This window comes from Somniosus microcephalus, chromosome 9 (genome assembly GCF_052327205.1).
Source record: "Somniosus microcephalus isolate GS21.2 chromosome 9, FLI_Smic_1.0, whole genome shotgun sequence".
Taxonomy (NCBI): domain Eukaryota; kingdom Metazoa; phylum Chordata; class Chondrichthyes; order Squaliformes; family Somniosidae; genus Somniosus; species Somniosus microcephalus.
In genome coordinates this window covers 91,111,204-91,131,057 of record NC_140995.1, presented here as the reverse complement: position 1 = coordinate 91,131,057, position 19,854 = coordinate 91,111,204, and the positions used below count along the sequence as shown (strand labels likewise).

At 45.8% G+C, this 19,854-nt stretch overlaps 1 protein-coding gene across 1 annotated transcript in view; it reads left to right on the top strand.

The window, feature by feature from the left end:
* Nucleotides 1–1,912: 1,912 nt before the first annotated feature.
* The window catches only part of LOC147112520 (b(0,+)-type amino acid transporter 1), a 33,794-nt gene continuing 15,852 nt past the window's right edge, over nt 1,913–19,854 (top strand). The window contains exons 1-3 of the mRNA XM_085996836.1: nt 1,913–2,632; nt 17,096–17,229; nt 19,693–19,822. Coding sequence (XP_085852962.1) covers nt 1,934–2,632; nt 17,096–17,229; nt 19,693–19,822 — 963 coding nt within the window. The 5' untranslated portion in view covers nt 1,913–1,933. The remainder of the gene's footprint in view (nt 2,633–17,095; nt 17,230–19,692; nt 19,823–19,854) is intronic.

The following is a 19,854-nucleotide window of genomic DNA, read 5'->3' as shown; positions in this document are numbered from 1 at the left end:
GGGATGAACCCGACATACCGGTAGCATCTACTTCAGACCCAGTAGCAGTGGAACCCGATGAACTACCCGATGAAAAGGGGTCAGAATCGCCTCTGCACCAAGAACAAGAACCTCCGGAAAGGCGCTATCCCGAAAGGGTCAGGAAGCCGCCCCAAAGACTGAATCTATAAATGGACTTTTTGTTATTGAATGTACATGTAAAAATGTAATTGTTACTTGAATATTAAGGGGGTATTATTAATCTAAAAAGGGAGGAATTGTAGTGTATGTGCTTTAAGTCAGAACTACTTTTTACAGCTCCTGTATAGTGTAGTACCGGCAGTAACCACACCGGTATATAAGCTGTGCGCATGCCTCTGTACCCCAGTCTAGAGATGACCCTCCTCCAGTAAAGACCTGTTGTTTGTTATGTACAGCATCTGTGTAATTCTTTATCCACTGAACCACGGATCTAACAGAAATCTCCCTTAATCAATGATTTGGATTGTCAGAAGGCATTTGATAAGGTGCCACACAAGAGGTTATTAAACAAAATTAGGGCTCATGGGATTGGGGGTAATATACTAGCATGGATTGTGGATTGGTTGATGGACAGAAAACAGAGTAGGAATAGAGGGGTCATTTTCGGGTTGGCAGGCTGTAACTAGTGGGGTACCGCAAGGATCAGTGCTTGGGCCTCAGCTATTCACAATCTACATCAATGATTTGGGTGAAGGGATCAAATGTAATATATCCAAGTTTGTTGATGATACAAAGTGGGAATGTAAGTTGTGAGGAAGATGCAAAGAGGCTTCAAGCGGATATAGACAAGCTAAGTGAGTGGGCAAGAACATGGCAAATGGAATATAATGTGGAGAAATGTGAAGTTATCCACTTTGGTAGGAAAAATAGAAAAGCAGAGTATTTTTTAAATGGTGAGAGATTGGGAAATGCTGGTGTTCAGAGGGACCTGGGTGTCCTTGTATACGAAACACTGAAAGTTAATATGTAGGTACAGCAAGCAATTAGGAAAGCAAATGGTTTATTACCATATGCCTTTATTACAAGAGGATTTGAGTATAAGAGTAAAGACGTCTTACTGCAATTATATAGGCCCTTGGTGAGACTACACCTGGAGTATTGTGTACAGTTTTGGTCTCCTTACCTAAGGAAGGATATACTTGCCATAGAGGGAGTGCAACGAAGGTTCACCAGACTGATTCCTGGGATGGGGTATTGTCCTATGAGGAGAGATTGAGTAGACTAGGTATATATTCTCTAGAGTTTAGAAGAATGAGAGGTGATCTCAATGAAACATACAAAATTCTTACAGGGCTTGACAGGGTAGATGCAGGGAGGATGTTTCCCCTGACTGGGGAGTCTAGAACCAGGGGTCACAGTCTCAGAATAAGGGGTCAGCCATTTAGGACTGAGATTAGGAGAATTTCTTCATTCAGAGGGTGGTGAATCTTTGGAATTCTCTACCCCATAGGGCTGTGGAGGCTCATTCGTTGAGTATATTCAATACAGAGATCGATAGATTTTTGGATGTTAAGGGAATCAAGGGATATGGGGATAGTGCAGGAAAGTGGAGATGAGGTAGAAGTTCAGCCATGATCTTATTGAATGGTGGAGCAGGTTCGAGGGGCTGAATGGCCTACTCCTGCTCCTATTTCTTATGCTCTTATGTTAAGTTTTCTGTTATCTTACTGAAATAGTTATACCATAATCTTTAGCACTAATGTTTTATCTTGTACTTTGCACACCAGCAATTTATCTGAAGATTTAGGACTGATAGTTAACAGAACAGTTAATAATTACAAAACACGGATCCTGAAAAACAGACTTGGACCTCTGCACATACTAAAAAATTTCAACATAGATATCCAGTATTGCTGTAGGTGAGAAAAGGACGAAAGGAACAAGCTTTGTCTTTGTTAACTCAACCTTGGCTATGGATGCAACTACAGGAAAACTGAATTTAAAACGTGAAGTAGGATTAATTAGTGCTGTTTGTTTAATTGTAGGGACAATGATTGGATCTGGCATCTTCATGTCACCAGAATGGGTGTTACGATATATTGGGAGTCCTGGAGCCAGCCTTTTGATATGGACAGCCTGTGGGCTGGTGTGCATCGTAGCTGCTTTCTCATATGTAGAACTAGGGACTGTCATAAAAGAATCTGGTGGAGAGTACATATACATCTTAAGAAATTTTGGTCCTGTCCCTGCTTTTCTGTTCTCCTGGACCTCTGTGTTTGTAGCGAGACCTGCTGGTATTGCGGCAATATCTCTGAGCCTGGCGCAGTACGTTGCAGCTCCATTTTATGAAGGATGTCCACCACCTTCAGCCGTGATAAAATGTACAGCTGCTGCTAGCATTTTAATTATAGCTATCATAAATGGTCTTAATGTGAAACTGGCAACCCGTATTCAAAATATCTTCACTTTTGCCAAACTACTGTCCCTGCTTGTCATTGTGATAGGTGGGATAGTGTTGATCTTTAGGGGACACACACGCAGCTTCCAGAATGCCTTTCAAGGAACAATGGGAGGAATTGGCTCAGTGGGAATTGCTTTCCAACAGGGGATGTGGTCCTATGATGGATGGAATAACTTAAATTATGTGACCGAAGAAATCAAGCGCCCTGAGGTAAGTGCAAAACAAATATTTTTAAGGCAGCACTAAATGATTTTTAAAAAGTACTACTTCAGTACAGTACTAATTATCATTAGCAACATAGATTAACATAGTCCAGCCTCCTGTTTATGTTGAGCACCTAGTGTTGTACAGCCAGCATATAAATCCATGTAAACAATTGAATGCAACTGCTCTTTATAATGCTGGCTTCCAACGAGATAGCTGCAGAAGTTATTTTATGGCTTTTGTTAGTTAAGCCACTTTAGACAGGTTCTTTCTGCTAAAAAGGCAGACAAGTTTGAACTTTTTCAGAAGTATTGGGAGGATACCGAGAATAGAGACTAGGATTGCAGGAGTTTATGGCTCTAAATCATGAGCTGCACTTATTTTCTTCTGGGGCGCTGCGCCCGGGACCCCCACCCTCTACAATTGCGTGCCCCACCCGCCCCCTCCCCCGCCAGGCTGCAGCTTCGGCCCAGTTTCCTTTGCCAAATTTGGTGAGCTACATCAGGACGCCTGTTTGGCACCCTGCAGCTCGTATGGCAAATGTAAATGAGGCAGGGCCTCAAAATTACAGGGGGCACTCCCGACTGAGCGACTGACCAGCACACTCCACCAGTTGGCCACCCAAAGGTCAATATTGTTGACTCTTAACTGCCCTCTGAAGTGGCATAGTGAGTTACTCAGTTGTATCAAATTGCTAGAAAGTAAAACAAGAATCAAATTGTACGGACCACTTGGCTGCAACCTAGGCATCGAATCAGGACACAACAAAGGCACACCCAGCACAGTCGACCCTGCAATGTCCTCCTCACCAACATCTGGGGACTGGTACCAAAGATGTGAGAGTTGTCCCACAGTTGAGTCCATGGCTTCTTCAGCAGCAATTCCCAAACTTGCAACCTTCACCACCTAGAAGACAGTAGGCACATGGGAACACTATCACCTCCAAGTTCCCCTCCAACTCACACAATTTCTTCACTTGCGCATATATCGCTGTTCCTTCATCATTGCTGGGTCAAAATCCTTGAACTTCTTACCTAACAGCATTGTGGAAGTACCTTTACCACATGGACTGCAGTGGTTCAAGAAGGCCCACCACTACCTTCTCCAGGGCAACTAGGGACGAACAATAAATGCCAGCCTTACTAGCAATGCCCCATCCCAGAATAAATAAAAAACAGAATTATGTATATATACTTGCTTCTGCTTTAAGCTGGTAATGTAAGGTTCAGTTACAGATCCACATTACTCTATCAACATTGTCAACCTTGCATTTAGCACAAAACTTTTGCTTCAGTGTTGAACTTCATTTTATCCTGAATTTCCACTGAATGCTCCGCTGTTCTAACTTCTGCAACAGAGTCAGTGTGTAACAACAGCTGAGGGTAACTAAATGAGCAATGAAAACAGTTATAAATTGTTGGATTTGAATTAACAGTTATTTCTGGTACACAGTTACAATCCAGGGCATAAACCGATGAATGCAAATATATTTCACTCATCTTCCTGACACTAAAAATAAGAAATATTTGAAATCTCAACACAATGACACAACACGTCTCCGCCCTTGCCTCAGCTCATCCACTGCTGAAACCCTCATCCATGCCTTTGTTACCTCTAGACTTGACTATCCAATGCACTCCTGGCTGATCTCCCACGTTCTACCCTATGTAAACTTGAGGTTATCCAAAACTCGGCTGCCCGTGTCCTAACTCGCACCAAGCCCCGTTCACCCATCACCCCTGTGCTCGCTGACCTACATTGGCTCCCCGTTAAGCAGTGCCTCGATTTCAAAATTCTCATCCTTGTTTTCAAATCCCTCTATGGCCTTGCCCCTCCCTATCTCTGTAATCTCCTCCAGCCCCACAATCCCCTGAGATATCTGCGCTCCTCTAATTCTGCCCTCTTGAGCATCCCTGATTATAATCGCTCAACCATTGGTGGCTGTGCCTTCTGTTGCCTAGGCCCTAAGCTCTGGAATTCCCTGCCTAAACCTCTCCGCCCCTATACCTCTCTTTCCACCTTTAAGACACTCCTTAAAACCTACCTGTTTGACCAAGCTTTTGGTCACTTGCCCTAATTTCTCCTTATGTGGCTCGATGTCAAATTTTTTCTCTTATAATATTCCTGTGAAGCGCTTTAGGATGTTTTTCTATGTTAAAGGCGCTATATAAATAAAAGTTGTTGTTGTATTTATATTTATTTAATTATCGTACCCATAGTTTAAATGAAATAAAGGAAAAAAACTAAGTGTATGTGATGAGCACCAGCCCCATGTGAGTGGCTGTCATGCTATGGGACCAGTACGCGTTGACCACTCTGTGTGCCAGCACAAGTGCTTCTTCGCCACCCTCTCCACCAATACCGGCCTCAGTGCCAGCAAGTCAACTTGGCCAGTCTGCCCGGCAGCAGCTGAGGTTCAGCAGTCTGCAGCTGGGTCCTCACAAGATCGAGCACCCAGAAATCACCAACCACAAGCATCTCAAGGGTTTTAACATGAGCAACAGCCGCCTGCCACCAGCTTTGCTGAGGCCACTAGGGGAGCACCTCGTAGGAGTACCAGAGTCAGTAAACCTTCTTTTACAAAAAAGCTCTATGGGTTGATCACTTGGGTGAGAAATGAATGGAAGGCAATTATTATGTTTGCCATTAAATTAATCACATTTATCACATTTGGCATTTTGATTTGCAGTGTGGTTTAATAACAACTTCTGATTCTGTATTGATATGGAAGCTGGTTGAATGATTTGAATGCTCTTTAATACAGGTTGATGGAAGTGGTGAAGGATGTAACAAAGACTTTTCAGTAGAGCAATGCTGTGTAAGTTTTCAGAGCAGGGGAATGAGCAAGTCACTGGAATCGCTGAGCAATTAACGCATCCCTCAGAGATCTTACTGCAAGGTGTTGAAGTGGCCCTCCCTCTAATATTGCTTCTTCACCCTTCCCCTGGAATTTTTTTTATCTGATGAGGATCGCTGCTGCTGCTGCGCCTCCTCCAAATGCTGACCTTTTATATGGCGAGGTTGTGCAGTGTGCAGCACACCACACCGTTACGATGCTGGAGACTCTTTGTGGGACATATTGTAGGGAGTCCCCAGACCTATTGAGATACCTAAACCTCTCCTTCAGCTTCCCTATGCTGTGCAAGTTGTTGTTGTTGTTGCTCAATAATGACCCTGGTCATTCCTTGGCTTTGATTATACTTGTGTTGCTCAGGCATGGTGGGGTTGCGGAGCGATGTCATGAGCCACATCTGTCCCCCAGCAGTCGTCCTGCCACAGTCCTGGAAGGGTTGAATATTGGGTGGATGGTTCAGTGTTTCAGGATAAATGCATCATGACAGTTGCTTGGATACCTTGCATGATCCTCTTTCTGTAATCGGTCACTACCTGGACATTAATGGAGTGGTAGCCTTTTCTATTGACCAATACTGCTGGCTGGTGTTCTCGTGCCCTGATGGCAACATTTGTGCTGTCAATAACGCTCTGGATGCAATAAAAGACTGGCAATTCAAATAGCACAATGATCCTGTGATCCAATGAGCTGCAGGTAGGTGTCCCATTAAATACTTCTTCAGTGGCTCTCAGACACTAATTCCGCTGGTTTTACTGGCAAGTCCGGCACTGGATGGAACTGCAATGATTTTTAGTTAAAATGGCATTGGGGTCCTAATTGTATCATGGGACCTGATTTTAATATATTCATGAGGACCCGGCCTGCCTGCGGTTAAAATGGCAGGGGGCGGGAGCGCATCAGGAATGGAATGATAGGTACTTTATCACTGTTTTATCTGCCTGTTCGTTGGGCAGGCAGGCTTAAAATCAGGACATATATAAATGCAAGTTACTGTCAAACATAAGAAAAGGAAAGGTGTTGTCAATGCTAGCTCCTTTCTTACATGTAGAATTAGGTCATAAAAGAATTCTGATGGAGAATAAATATACATCTATAGAAACATTGGTCCTGTCCCAGCTTTTCTGTTCTCCTGGACCTCTGTGTTTGTGTCTAGACCTGCATATCTATGACCCTGGTTTAGCACATTGCAGCTCTATTTTATGAAGGTCATCCAGCATCTTCAGTCTTCTTCTTAAGCAGTCCCTCGGAACTGAGGATGACTTGCTTCCACATTAAAAATGAGTTTGCAGGCGACTGATGAGTCCAATGCGGGACCTACAGTCTCTGTCACAAGCGGGGCAGACGGTGGTTGAAGGGGCGGGTGGGTAGGGTGCTTGGGTTGACGTATGCTGCTTGTGCTATCTGCGCTTGGCTTCCGCTTGCTCTTGGCGAAGAGACTCGAGGTGTTCGGCGCCTTCCCGGATGCTTCTCCTCCACTTTGTGCGGTTTTGGGCCAGGGATTCCCAGGTGTCGATGGGGATGTTACACTTTTTCAAGGAGGCTTTGAGGGTGTCCTTGAAGCGTTTCCTCTGCCCACCTGGGGCTCTCTTGCCATGCCGGAGCTCCGAGTAGAAAGCTTGTTTTGGGAGTCTCGTATTGGACATGCGGACAATGTGACCCATCCATCGGAGCTGATCGAGCGTGGTCAAAGCTTCGATGCTGGGGATGTTGGTCTGAGCAAGAACACTGACGTTGGTGCGCCTATCCTGCCAATGGATTTGCAGGATCTTGCGGAGGCAGCGTTGGTGGTACCTCTCCAGTGCTTTGAGGTGCCTGCTGTACATGGTCTTCAGTAGTGATAAAAGGTATAGCTGTTACCAGCACCTTAGTTATCATAAACTGTCTGTCATGGTTGGGATATTGTGGCTATTTTTTCATAAAAAGGACGTGGTCATCAGTGATTTTAATATGTATTTTGGGCAGAAGCTTGTCTGAAAGTGAGTAGTTTCCCCAGATAGCCCCATGCTGGGCTGGCCATCCATAGACAGACAAAAGGTAATTTAAGTGTACTCGTTTTGCACAGATCCCCAACAATGGCCCATTCATTAGCAATGCCAGGTCGTTCAGGAGACATTCAGCACCTTAGTGTTGCTAAGTTTCTTTGATCCCTGTGAGCCTTTGAAGAGAGACACCTGGGGGAATTTTAACCCCCAAGAATGGGTGGGTTGGGGTTGGGTGGGAAGTGAAAATTGAAGTGTGACCGCAACCCGGCTCCAACACGCCCACTCCTGGGTATAAAGTAACCTTCTCGCCGGAGGCAGCGCGATCATTAGGATAGGTGGTCGGTAATAAACACAGCCTTTAACATCATAATTACATGGTAATGAGAGGATCTTCAATTGATTTAAACAGTCTTTTGAATTTAACAGCTCCAGCTCGTGTTTCCAGGGCTTGAGAAACTCGCCAGTGAAAAGGAAGCGAGTTTGAGGTGCACTTCATGGGGGGTCTTTGAAGTTCAGGTTACCCAATCTCAATAAAGGCTCAGTGCTTACAGTTGCTTTGTCAATTCCCTCTGGCAAACGTTTAGCAGAGAGTTTTTGTCAGCATAAAGGTTTCTCAGAAGTTTGGAGGCTTTCAAACAGAATACCAACAGGATGGGATGCGCCATGGATGTATTGGCAATACATCGGACTAGAAAGTCAATCACTATCTATGGCAGTCATGAAGTGTTGTGGTGGGATCAGCACGTGCACAGGGGAGAGGTCCACAGGAGAGAGGTGCACTGGAGAGAGGGGCAGAACAGCAGAGAGAAGACCAACAGAGGGGCCAAGATTATTGGAGGCACTACCCAAGTGAAAGGGACTACAGACAGAGGCTCAGCTTCCTTGGCCTATCTGAAGAGCAGTGCTTCCGTTGGCTCAGATTGACCTTGCAGGTGGTCACTGACATCTTCAGTCTCCTTCAAGAAGAGCTGCTCCCTGCTGTACCTGGTGGCCATGCATTGCCCATCGCTGTCAAAATCACTGCACCCTCAATTTCTTTGCCTCCTGCTCCTTTCAGTGCACCACCGGAGACATATTGAGAGTCCCTCAGTAGGCTGCTCATAAATGCACATGGCAGGTGATGGTTGGCTTGTTTGCCGGGGCTAGGAGGAGGTAAGTAACCTTCCCGTGATGACAATGGCCAGAATGAGTGGGCACTCACATTCGCCTCTGGCCGACTTCCCACAGGTACAGGTGCCATCGATTACACGAATGTGGCAATCCGAGCACCGCCGCAGCAACCAGGAGTTTTTGTAAACCGCAAGGGATTTTATTCCATCAATGCACAGCTGGTGTGCAACAACAAGAAGAGGTTCATGCAGGTGTGCGGCAGACTCACTGAGAGCTGCTATAATGCTTCATATTGTGGCAGTCCAACATTTCAGGCCTTTTCGTTCCAGTAATCGGACTGAAAGGATGGTTTTCAGTGCAGCCTGGAGAGGCAAAACCCAAAAGGAAAAATGTAATGATTCAAGTCGAAATCGGAGAATCCGACCCGCTAGCATTACATCTGGGTTTCACGCATGTAATCTCCCCGCCCTCTCAGCTCAGAACCCACCTTCATATTAATATCTGGTCCTGAAGTCAGTCAGCAGCTGGCTGCAAGTGGGGCACATCTGCCCTCCCACTGCTCTGTATGTGCTAGCGCGGTAACGGGACCTGAGAGTATAACAATAAAACTCCCTTGCATGTATACTCCTTTAATCTCTCCAAAGGTGGATCAAGTTAACACTATCTGAGGCGTTGTTTGGTTCAGTTTGGAAACTGCTTTATTCTACAGTAGGCAACACAAACAGAATACTTAACAACAACTTTTATTTATATAGCGCCTTTAACGTAGTAAAATGTCCCAAGGTGCTTCACAGGAGCTTTTTAAACAAAATTTAACACCAAGCCACATAAGGAGAAATTAGGGCAAATGACCAAAAGCTTGGTCAAAGAGGTAGGATTTAAGGAGCGTCTTAAAGGAGGAAAGAGAGGTAGAGAGGCGGAAAGGTTTAGGGAGGGAATTCCAGAGTTTAGGGCCTTGGCAGCTGAAGGCACGGCCACCAATGGTGGAGCGATTAAAATTGGGGATGCTCAAGAGGCCAGAATTAGAGGAGCACAGATATCTCGGAGATTTTGGGATGAAGCTTGCTTGGCACAATTAGTTCAACTTCTGCTTATGTACTTTTACAAAAATAATGAACACACATATACTAGCTCACTTCGGGGGGATCCTTTACTTAATGTAAAAACATAAATTCTCCCTTACCAGGGCAAGGGTTCCCCACTTGCAGCCTTTACTACTGCTTTACTTACTGACTTCTGTGTTGATTTTTAAAAAGCCTTTGTTCAGAGACGGGCAAAGATCAAAGAACTTTGTCAACACAAAGGTGCTAGATGTCTCCTGAATAACCAGACATTGCTAATGAAACAAGCCATTGTTCAAGAACTCTTCAGAACAATGGCCTGACCCGCATTTAAAACACCTCTTGACTGCTACTGGCTTGTCAACTCACCATGGGCCTGTCTGGAGCAGCTAACCCCTTTAAGACAAGCATCAAATCAAAACACATTTTAAAACATTTCAGTGGGATCCTCCTCTGTAATTGTGCCTGAAATTGGGAGCGATTGTGACAGAGAATGATGGAAAATGTGGGTGGTGAGGCCTATCACTGCTTCACTGCACCTACCGGCACTGCTGCAAATCACTTCTTCTCCAATGCAAATAGCGAGGGGGGTGGTGGGTGGCGGTGCGGGGAGCAGGTCTTGGGTGTGTCCCAAGAGAACTTCACAATCATCCACCCCACCTACTGCTACTTTCCGGGGCCACCAGGGGAAAGTGCTGATAATCCCCAGGAAATGGCGGTAACAGCAGAGTACACTTCTGTGGAATGCATTGGGATGTCTTCCTATGTTAAAGGCGCTATATAAATGTAAGTTATTGTTGTTGAATTCTCCCAGTGGAGGCAGAGGGTCTTGTAGCTTCCTATCCTTCCATTCCAGCTTGCACATTTCTGCCAAGGTCTACCAGGAGGGAGATCTCCTGCCTCTTTAACTGCCCCTCTGCCTCTTCTGATACTGCAGCGACATGACCACTGTAGCACCACTGGGATTTTGTGGATGGGGCAATGGCACACTCCCTCCCTGAGCGGGGAGGGATCAGTCTGGGGGATGTTACAGAGATAGGGAGGGGCAAGTTCATAAAGGGATTTAAACACGACAATGAGAATTTTAATTTTGAGGTGTTTGGGGACCAGAAGTCAATGTAGGCCAGCGAGCTATGGGGTGATGGGTGGCACCTAGTGCTAAAGTTCATAGAAGATGGGAGGCTGGCTGAGAAAGCATTGGAATAGTCGAGTCTGGAGATAACATAGGCATGGATAAGGGTTTAAGCAATAGATAGGCTGAGGTAGGGGTGGAAATGGTCAACATTACGGAGTTAGAGGTAGGCGATCTTTGTGATGGAGTAGATATTGTCATGAATCTTATCATTCATGGAGAAATGGCTCATGAAATAACACTGCGTGGCCAGCTGGTGGTGCCATCCAAGGAGTATAAATACTCAGGTGTGGGCCCAGCTTGTTCAGGACGTTTTTGTAACCAGGAACTAGTGATGTAACTAGAATCTCATGGTTGTGAAACAGTTGATTAAAGCCTTGTTTTATACTCAAACCAAGTGCTCAGTAGTATTTTTACATCGATTTAATCAACTGTCCTGCTCCACACTCAGTGGTTTTGAGAACAATTTGAGTGGTTATGACTCAAATTGTAGAAGGGAACTCGGACGAAGTAATCAATCCATCATGGAGAAACTACTCAGACCCACCCGTCTTGACCTGGACCCGAATTCACTTACAGCTGCTAAGGTATGGAAACACTGGTATCGTACCTTCAGCAACTTCCTTGAGGAGTGTGGTGAGAATGTTCCTAATAAGTTACGAATGCTTGCCAATTATGTATCCCCTCATGTGTTTGACTATATCGAAGACTGTGTAGACTATGACGCCGCTATCCAAATACTACAGCAACTATATGTTAAGGCCCCAAACAAAATTTTTGCTCGGCATCTATTGGCCACAACTCAACAACAACCCGGGGAATCACTTGACGAATTCCTTCAGAAACTTTGCAGGCTCAGCAAGGATTGTAATGTTAATGCTGTCACAGCTGACCAGTACCAGGAGGAGTTAATTCATGATTCCTTTATTAATGGAATTGCGTCTCCCTTCATACGTCAGTGTCTGTTGGAGAATAAAACCCTCAAGTTACAGGCTGCCTATGACCAGGCATGTTCTCTGGACTTAGCAAAGAGGAATGCAGATACCTATCTTTCACCACGTGCACGGGCTGCTGCTATCACTTTTAGTGACTCCTTCGATAGGCCTCGGGCGGAAGCCCTCACTGATGATGACTCCAATCTGGCTGATGACAGCCCTACCCTAGTAGCCTTCACTGATGACGACCCTGCCCTAGCAGCACCTTGGCAATCTGGAAGGAAGGGTTTCTTCTGTGGAGGTGCATTCCACTATAGGAAATTTTGTCCTGCTCGTAATGCAGTCTGCAATCATTGCAGTAAGAAAGGTCACTTTTCTAAGATATGCCAGTCAAGAGCCTCTGTTAGTTTTGCAGCTACTATCTATAAAACTGCTCCTCCCCCAAGAACCACTACTAAGGTTACAGCTGTCAAGGGCAAAACTGCCCCTCCTCCCATCACAGCTGTTTTCCCCCAAAGTCTGTCCCATGCAGCCACGAAGGTTTCGGTAAATGGACACATTTTGAGTGCACTAATCAACTCATGCAGCTCTGACAGCTTCATTAGTGAGCGGGTTGTCAGTAAGTTAAAACTGCATATTTACCCCTCAGACAGGGAAATTGCAATGGCTCGGACGACACTGACCACCAACTCTTCCGGCTTTTGTCTTGTCGACCTTATTCTCAATGGCTGCACTTATTTCTCCACCCGGCTCGGGGTGCTCAAAAACCTATGCAATGATGTGCTCCTGGGACAGGATTTCCAGAAACAACACAAAAGACTCACTTTCGAGTTTGGAGGGTCAAAGCCGGAGCTTACTATTTCCAAAGTACCGTTTTGTGCACTTTCGGCGACTTTGCTCGATGAGCCCTCCTTGTTTGCCAATCTTTCTCCCCGATGTAAGCCCATAGTCACTAAATCACGACGTTTCAGCCAAGATGATTGATCCTTTATCGAGGCAGAAATCTCTCGCCCTCTAGCTGACGGTATCATTGAGCCATGTTCATCTTCCTGGCAGGCTCAAGTCATTGTTGTTAAAAATCCTCTGAAGCAACACAGGAAAGGTCTTTGTATCGATTACTTGCAAACTATTAACCAGTATACCGACCTGGATGCCTAGGCACCCACTACCACGCATCGATGACATGGTCAATAACCTTGCCAATTACAAGGTATTTTCAACTTTTGATTTAAAGAGTGCATACCATCAAGTACCGTTAAAGGACTCTGACAAAACATATACAGCCTTTGAGGCCAATCAAAGGCTTTATCAGTTTTGTCGCCTTCCATTTGGGGTCACCAATGGGGTGGCTGTCTTTCAATGGGCAATGGATAGCCTCGTCAAACAGAACTTAACGGACACTTTTCCATAGCTGGATAATATTACCATTGCTGGTCATGACCAGAAGGAGCATGATGCCAACCTCCAGAAATTTTTTTACGTTCTCAGTCGTCGCAACTTAACCTTAAATGAGTCCAAATCTGTGAAATCAGTACCATCAGTCAACATCCTTGGCTACTGGGTGGGCAACGGTGTCATCATACCGGATCTGGAGCGACTTCATCCGCTTCAGGAGCTCCCTCCCCCTACAAATCTCAGCTCTCTTCGTCGGGCACTTGGCAAGTTCACCTATTATGCGAAGTGGATACCCCACTTCTCCGACAAGATCCAGCCCCTGCTTCACGCGAAGTCATTTCCGTTGGAAGCAACGTCTATTTCAGCTTTCAACCTCCTCAAGCGACAACTGGAAAAAGCCACGCTTCGTTCCATCGATGAAAATCTTCCTTTCGTGGTCGAGTGCGATGCATCGGATGTGGCGATCTCGGCTACCTTGAATCAAGGTGGTCGACCCGTTGCATTTCTGTCCAGAACTTTGCAGGGTAGCGAGCTCCATTATCCTCCTGTCGAGAAGGAGGCTACAGCTATCATCGAAGCAGTACGTAAATAGAGTCATTTTCTTGCTCGTCGCCATTTCACGCTTATAACCGATCAGCGCTCCGTGGCCTTTATGCTGTATAACCGGAAATGCACTAAGATCAAGAATAACAAAATACAACTCTGGAGGATGGAATTGGCCGCCTTTGGCAACACCATACATTATCGACCCGGCAAAGAGAATGTGGCCCCGGATACCCTCATGCATGCATTCTGCTCTTCTATGTCAACTTCAACTCTTGCAGATCTTCATACTGACATATGCCATCCTGGCGTTACCCATATGTTGCACTTTGTGCGATCTAAAAATCTCCCATTTTCTACGGAAGATGTGAAAAGAACTTGCTCCACCTGTAGAATCTCTGCGGAATTAAAATCGCAATTCTTCCGTCCATCGGATGGCTCGCTCATACATGCTATGCAGCGACTCAGCATTGACTTTAAAGGGCCATTGCCTTCCTCAACGCGAAACACCTACTTACTTACTATGGTGGACGAATATTCACGCTTTCCCTTTGCTTTCCCCTGTCCCAATATGCTTATTTCCACAGTGATCAAATGCCTTGATCAAGTCTTTCCCCTTTGCGGTACAGCCAATTTCATCCACCCTGATCGGGGTCCCTCCTTCATGTCAAACGAACTCAAAAGTTATCTTTCCCAACGGGGAATCGCCACAAGTAAAACGACACCGTATCATCCCATCGGTAACGGACAGGTTGAGAGATACAACGCTATCATTTGGAATGCTGTTCGTCTTGCACTGAAGTCACGCAACCTACCGAACCAGCAGTGGGAAACTATGCTCCCTGACACGTTGCATTTCATCAGGTCTCTTCTTTCTACGTCCACCAATGTCACTCCTCATGGGCGATTCGTCAGGTACCAGTATTGCTCCACTCATGGGACGTCCCTACCATCATGGTTGGCAGCTCCCAGCCCCGTGCTGCTCCGAAGATTCGTCCGATCTTACAAAAACGATCCCCACATCAACGAGGTGGAACTAACAGACGTTAATCCCACATATGCGCACGTGCGGTACCCTGATGGCCGTGAGTCCACCGTTTCACTCCGAGATCTGGCTCCCTGTCCAACCAGTCCCACGGACCCAACTGATAGAGGGACCCATAGTAATGATACCGACGCTCTGCGCTCCTTTGAGGATGACGCCCTACCTGGGACATCAAGGGATCTGCCGGCTACTCCACCGGATCAACTCGAGGAGCCGAGCGCTCCCCACGGGATGGCCACCCGAAGCCAGGATGCCGGTCAATCCCCGGCTACCAAGCAAGATGAAGCCAGCTCTGCGCCTGAGGGGAACCGCACACAGAGTCACGATCTCCCCCGTCTCCCTCAGGTCAATCAAGGTGACACGGGCCCTGTTGATCTACCAGTATGGACCAAGCGACCCACGGACCAAGACACGGTCCGAGGAGACGTGCCTTCCAGCCACAAAGATCTAAAAGACTGCGGCTATTCGTGGTCTGCCTAATCCGCTAGAAGGAAGCCGTCGGACTTCCAAATCTTTCAGGCGGGAAGAATGTCATGAATCTTATCATTCATGGAGAAATGACTCATGAAATAACACTGCACGGCCAGCTGGTGGCGTCATCCAAGGAGTATAAATACTCGGGTGTGGGCCCAGCTTGTTCAGGACATTTTTGTAACCAGGAACTAGTGATGTAACTAGAATCTCATGGTTTTGAAACAGTTGATTAAAGCCTTGTTTTATACTCAAACCAAGTGCTCTGTAGTCTTTTTACATCAGATATGGCTTCAGAAGCTTAGTTGAATAGACTAGCGAGATTGCAAACAGTCTGGTTCAACTTAAGACAGTAGCAGGGTGAGGGGGGGTGGTGGTGGGGGGATGTAATCGTTGTTGAGGGTATGGAGTTCATGGCAGAGACCAAGGATGATGGCTTCAGTCTTCCCAATATTTAACTGGAGGAAATTATGGCTCAACCAGGACTGAATGTCAGAAAAGCAGTCCAAGAACACAAAAGCAGTGGAGAAGTCAAGAGATGTGATGGACAGGTAGAATGTCATCAGCGTACTTGAGGAAGCTGATCCCATGTCTGGAGATGACATTGCCAGGGTACAGCATGTAAATAAGGAACAGGAGGCACCAAAGATAAGTTGTTTGGGGATTCCAGAAGTAACTGTATGGGGACAGGAAGAGAAGCCACTTCTGGAAATGCTCTGTCTATGATCGGATAGGTAAGAGTGGAACTAAGTGAGGGTGGTCCCACCAAGCAGATAGTGTTGTTGACCATGTTAAATGCTGCAGAAAGGTTGAGAAGGACTGGAAAGATAATGCACTACAGTCACGGAGAATGTCATTTGTGACTTTCATCAGGGTTGTCTCTGTGCTGTGGGAGAGGCAGAAACCTGGTTAAAGCGATTCAAAGATAGAGCTGCGGTAGAGATGGGCATGGATTTAGGATGTGATAACACATTCAAGGACTTGAGTACAAAGGGAATTTGGAGATGGGGCAGTATGCAAGGACAGAGGTGTTGAAGTTTTTTTTTCAGGAGGAGGGTAATTATGGTGGTTTTGAAAGGGAGGAGGATAATGTTCGAGGAATGGGAACCATTTACAATGTCAGCTAGCATAGGGGCCAGGAAGGGAAGTTGGGTGGTCAGTAGTTTTGTGGGAATGGGGTCAAGGGAGGAGGAGGTGGGTCTCATGGAAAAGATGAGCTCACCAGGGCGATGGCAAAGAAAGTAAAGAGAGACGTGGTTCAGGGCTCGGACAGGGGAGGCTGGAAGGATGGGGAAAGTTTGGCTTGGTGGGCAGGGGAAAGAGGAGGAAGTAGCAGATGCAGCTGAATGGATGGTCTCTATCTTGAGAGAAAGAAGTCTATGAGCTCCTCTTACTTGATATTTAAGGTAAGAGTGGAGGGGGCACAGGAGAGGGATTCAAGGAGAAGGTTGGCATTGGAGAAAAGAAGTTGAGAGTTATCTTTGCATTCTTCAGAGTTGAGAAAAAACTGAATGGTAGAAATATAGAAAACTAATTGGCCTGCCATATATTTGCAGCAATTTCTGTCCACTCTTCATGTGTGAGCCTGGACAATGAATATTCAAATATGAAAAGAATTACTGCTCAAGACGTGTCCTCACCTGAAACTAGGTTTTCAAGACCCTGGGCCTCCCACGCAATGGGCGACTTATCAAAACATCAAGATGCACTGCAGTGGTTTTCCGTTCATGGAAATCAATGGATGAGAAATTGAAAGAAAGACTTGCATTTATATAGCACCTTTCATGACCACACTTATCTATACAGCTCAACATCACATAATATGGTGCATTTACCAATGGAAGCCATTGACTTTCTTTTGCATTTTCATTTTTGAAATGCCTTTGAAAATTTTGATCAAAGTAAACCTGTATCAAGAATGCACTGAATTTTCTGTTTCAGGTGAACCTGCCTCGAGCTTTATTGATTTCGCTTCCACTGGTGACACTGCTGTATTTACTGGTAAATGTGAGCTACCTGGCAGCCATGAGTCCAGCTGAGATGATGACATCTGGTGCTGTGGCTGTAACGTGGGGGTAAGTTACTTACATAACATAAATTGTGATTTTATTTTGTATGTTTATTCAAAGAATGCTTTTGGCAAGTGAATTCTCCATAGTGGCTATTTTTATTCAGCAGATCCCATAGAACCAAAGAAGTTTGCAGCCCAAAAAGAGGCCATGATGTCCATCATGTTTGTGCTAGCTCTTTGTTGGAATAATCCAAAACTAATCCCACTACCTCGCTTAGTCCCCATAGCCCTGTATCATCTTCTACTTCAAATGTTTATTCGTTGTTCCCTTAAAAGATGCTATGATCTCTGCCTCAATTACTGCTTATTGCAAAGCATTCGATGCTCCAATAAACCCCAGCGTAAAGACATTTCTCCTAACCCCTCTCGTCAATCTCCGAGTGATCATTTTAAATTGATGGGCCCTCATTGCTGACTCCCTACTAGAGGAAATAGTTTTTCACTATTCACTTGTACACGGAGGTTTAGGGAGGGAATTCCAGAGCTTAGGTCCTCGGCAGCTAAAGGCACGGCCGCCAATGGTGGAGCGATTAAAATAGAGGATGAGCAAGAGGCCAGAATTGGAGGAGTGCAGATATCTCAGAGGGATGGAGGAGGTTATAGAGTTAGGGAGGGGCGGGACCATGGAAGGATTTGAAAACAAAGATATGAATTTTAAAATCAAGGTGTTGCTTAACTGGAAGCCGGTGTAGGTCAGCGAGCACAGGGGTGATGGCACAAGTTAGTATATGGGCAGCAAAGTTTTGAATGAGCTTAAGTTTATGGAGGGCAGAAGATGGGAGGAGAGCCATAGGTACATTGGAATAGTCAAGTCTAGAGGTAGCAAAGGCATGGATGAGGGTTTCAGCAGCAGATGAGCTGAGGCAAGGGCGGAGACGGGTGATGTTATGGAGATGGAAATAGGCGGTCTTAGTGATGGCACGGATATGTGGTCGGAAGCTCACCTCAGGGTTAAATACGACATCAAGGTTGCAAATGGTCTGGTTCAGCCTCAGACAGTGGCTACGGAGAGGGATGGAGTCAATGGCTAGGGAACAGAGTGTGTCACAGGGACCAAAGACAATGGCTTTGGGCTTTCCAATATTTACTTGGAGAAAATTTCTGCTCATCCAGTAATGGATGACGGACAAGCAGTGTGACAAATCAGAGACAGCGGAGGGGTCGAGAGAGGTGGTGGTGAGGTAGAGCTGGGTGTCATCAGCGTATATGTGGAACCTGATGTTGTGTTTTCAGATGATGTTGTCGAGTGGAAACATGTAGATGAGAAAAAGGAGGGGGCCAATGATAGATTCTTGGGGGACTCCAGAGGTAATGGTACGGGTGTGGGAAGAGAAGCTATCGCAAGAGATTCTCTGGCTATGACTGGATAGTTAAGAATGGAACCAGGTGAGGGCAGTCCCACTCAACTGGACGGTGGAGGAGAGGCGTTTGAGGAGGATGATGTGGTCAATCATGCCTGACTTCCCAAAGAGGCCGCAAACCATGGTGGAGTGTACCAGTTCCAGGCCGGGGGCTGCACAAATCCCTGGAGCACTTGAACCCACAAACTTCTGACTCAGAAGCAGGAGTTCTACCACCAGCAATGGCCCATGAGCTTTTAAAGTCGGCCCCACAACACCATCCCCCCCCGAAAGAGATATCTGCGCTCCTCTAATTTTGTCCTCTTGAGGATCCCTGATTATAATTGCTCAACCATTGGTGGCCGTGCCTTCTGTTGCCTAGGCCCTAAGCTCTGGAATTCCCTGCCTAAACTTCTCCGCCTCTCTACCTCTCTTTCCTCCTTTAAGACGCTCCATAAAATCTACCTCTTTGACCAAGCTTTTGGTCACCTGCCCTAATTTATCCTTATGTGGATTGGTGTCAAAAAATTTTTTGTCTTAAAATACTCCTGTGCGGTGCCTTGGGACGTTTTACTACGTTAAAGGCGCTATATAAATACAAGTTGTTGTTGGAAAGAGCACTCCTGCAGCACCCGGCTCCACATTCAGCTAAGTCTATTCAGGCAGAATGTTTAATGGCTGCCAATGAGCTACACCCGCTTTGCACTTCTGACCAACACAAATTTCACCCCCGTGAGTCTTATTATCTACACGCTGTATCATCGACTTACACATCACCCAATAGGCTGTTATAATTGCATTGAGGCCCTATCTCTGTGATAGGATCTTGATTTACATAGATAAATGAGGCTCCTACCTATTCAGGATGGTGTCTGGACTCCCTAGTAGAAGGCTGCAGCAAAAATGACTGTAGAGTGGGAATAGGGCAGCAAGCTGACCACCTTGATTTTAACTCCATTACTGTCCCATTTCCCACTGAGCAAAAGTTAAAATATCCCTAATAATTCATGTGAGTAGCGTTTTATCAGCAATATTTTAGTAACAGTCCCCTTAACACCAGTCACAGTATGAATAGTGACTACAGTATTGTTTTTCATAACTTCCTTCTAAATGTTTTCTATTTTCAGAAACAAAGTGCTGGGCAGCTGGGCATGGTTTATTCCACTATCAGTTGTACTTTCCACATTTGGGTCTGTAAATGGTAGCTTCTTCACGGGAGGGCGCAGTTGCTACGTAGCAGCCAGAGAAGGTTCAATGGTAAGGTCATAGAACTGTTACTGTGCTTCATA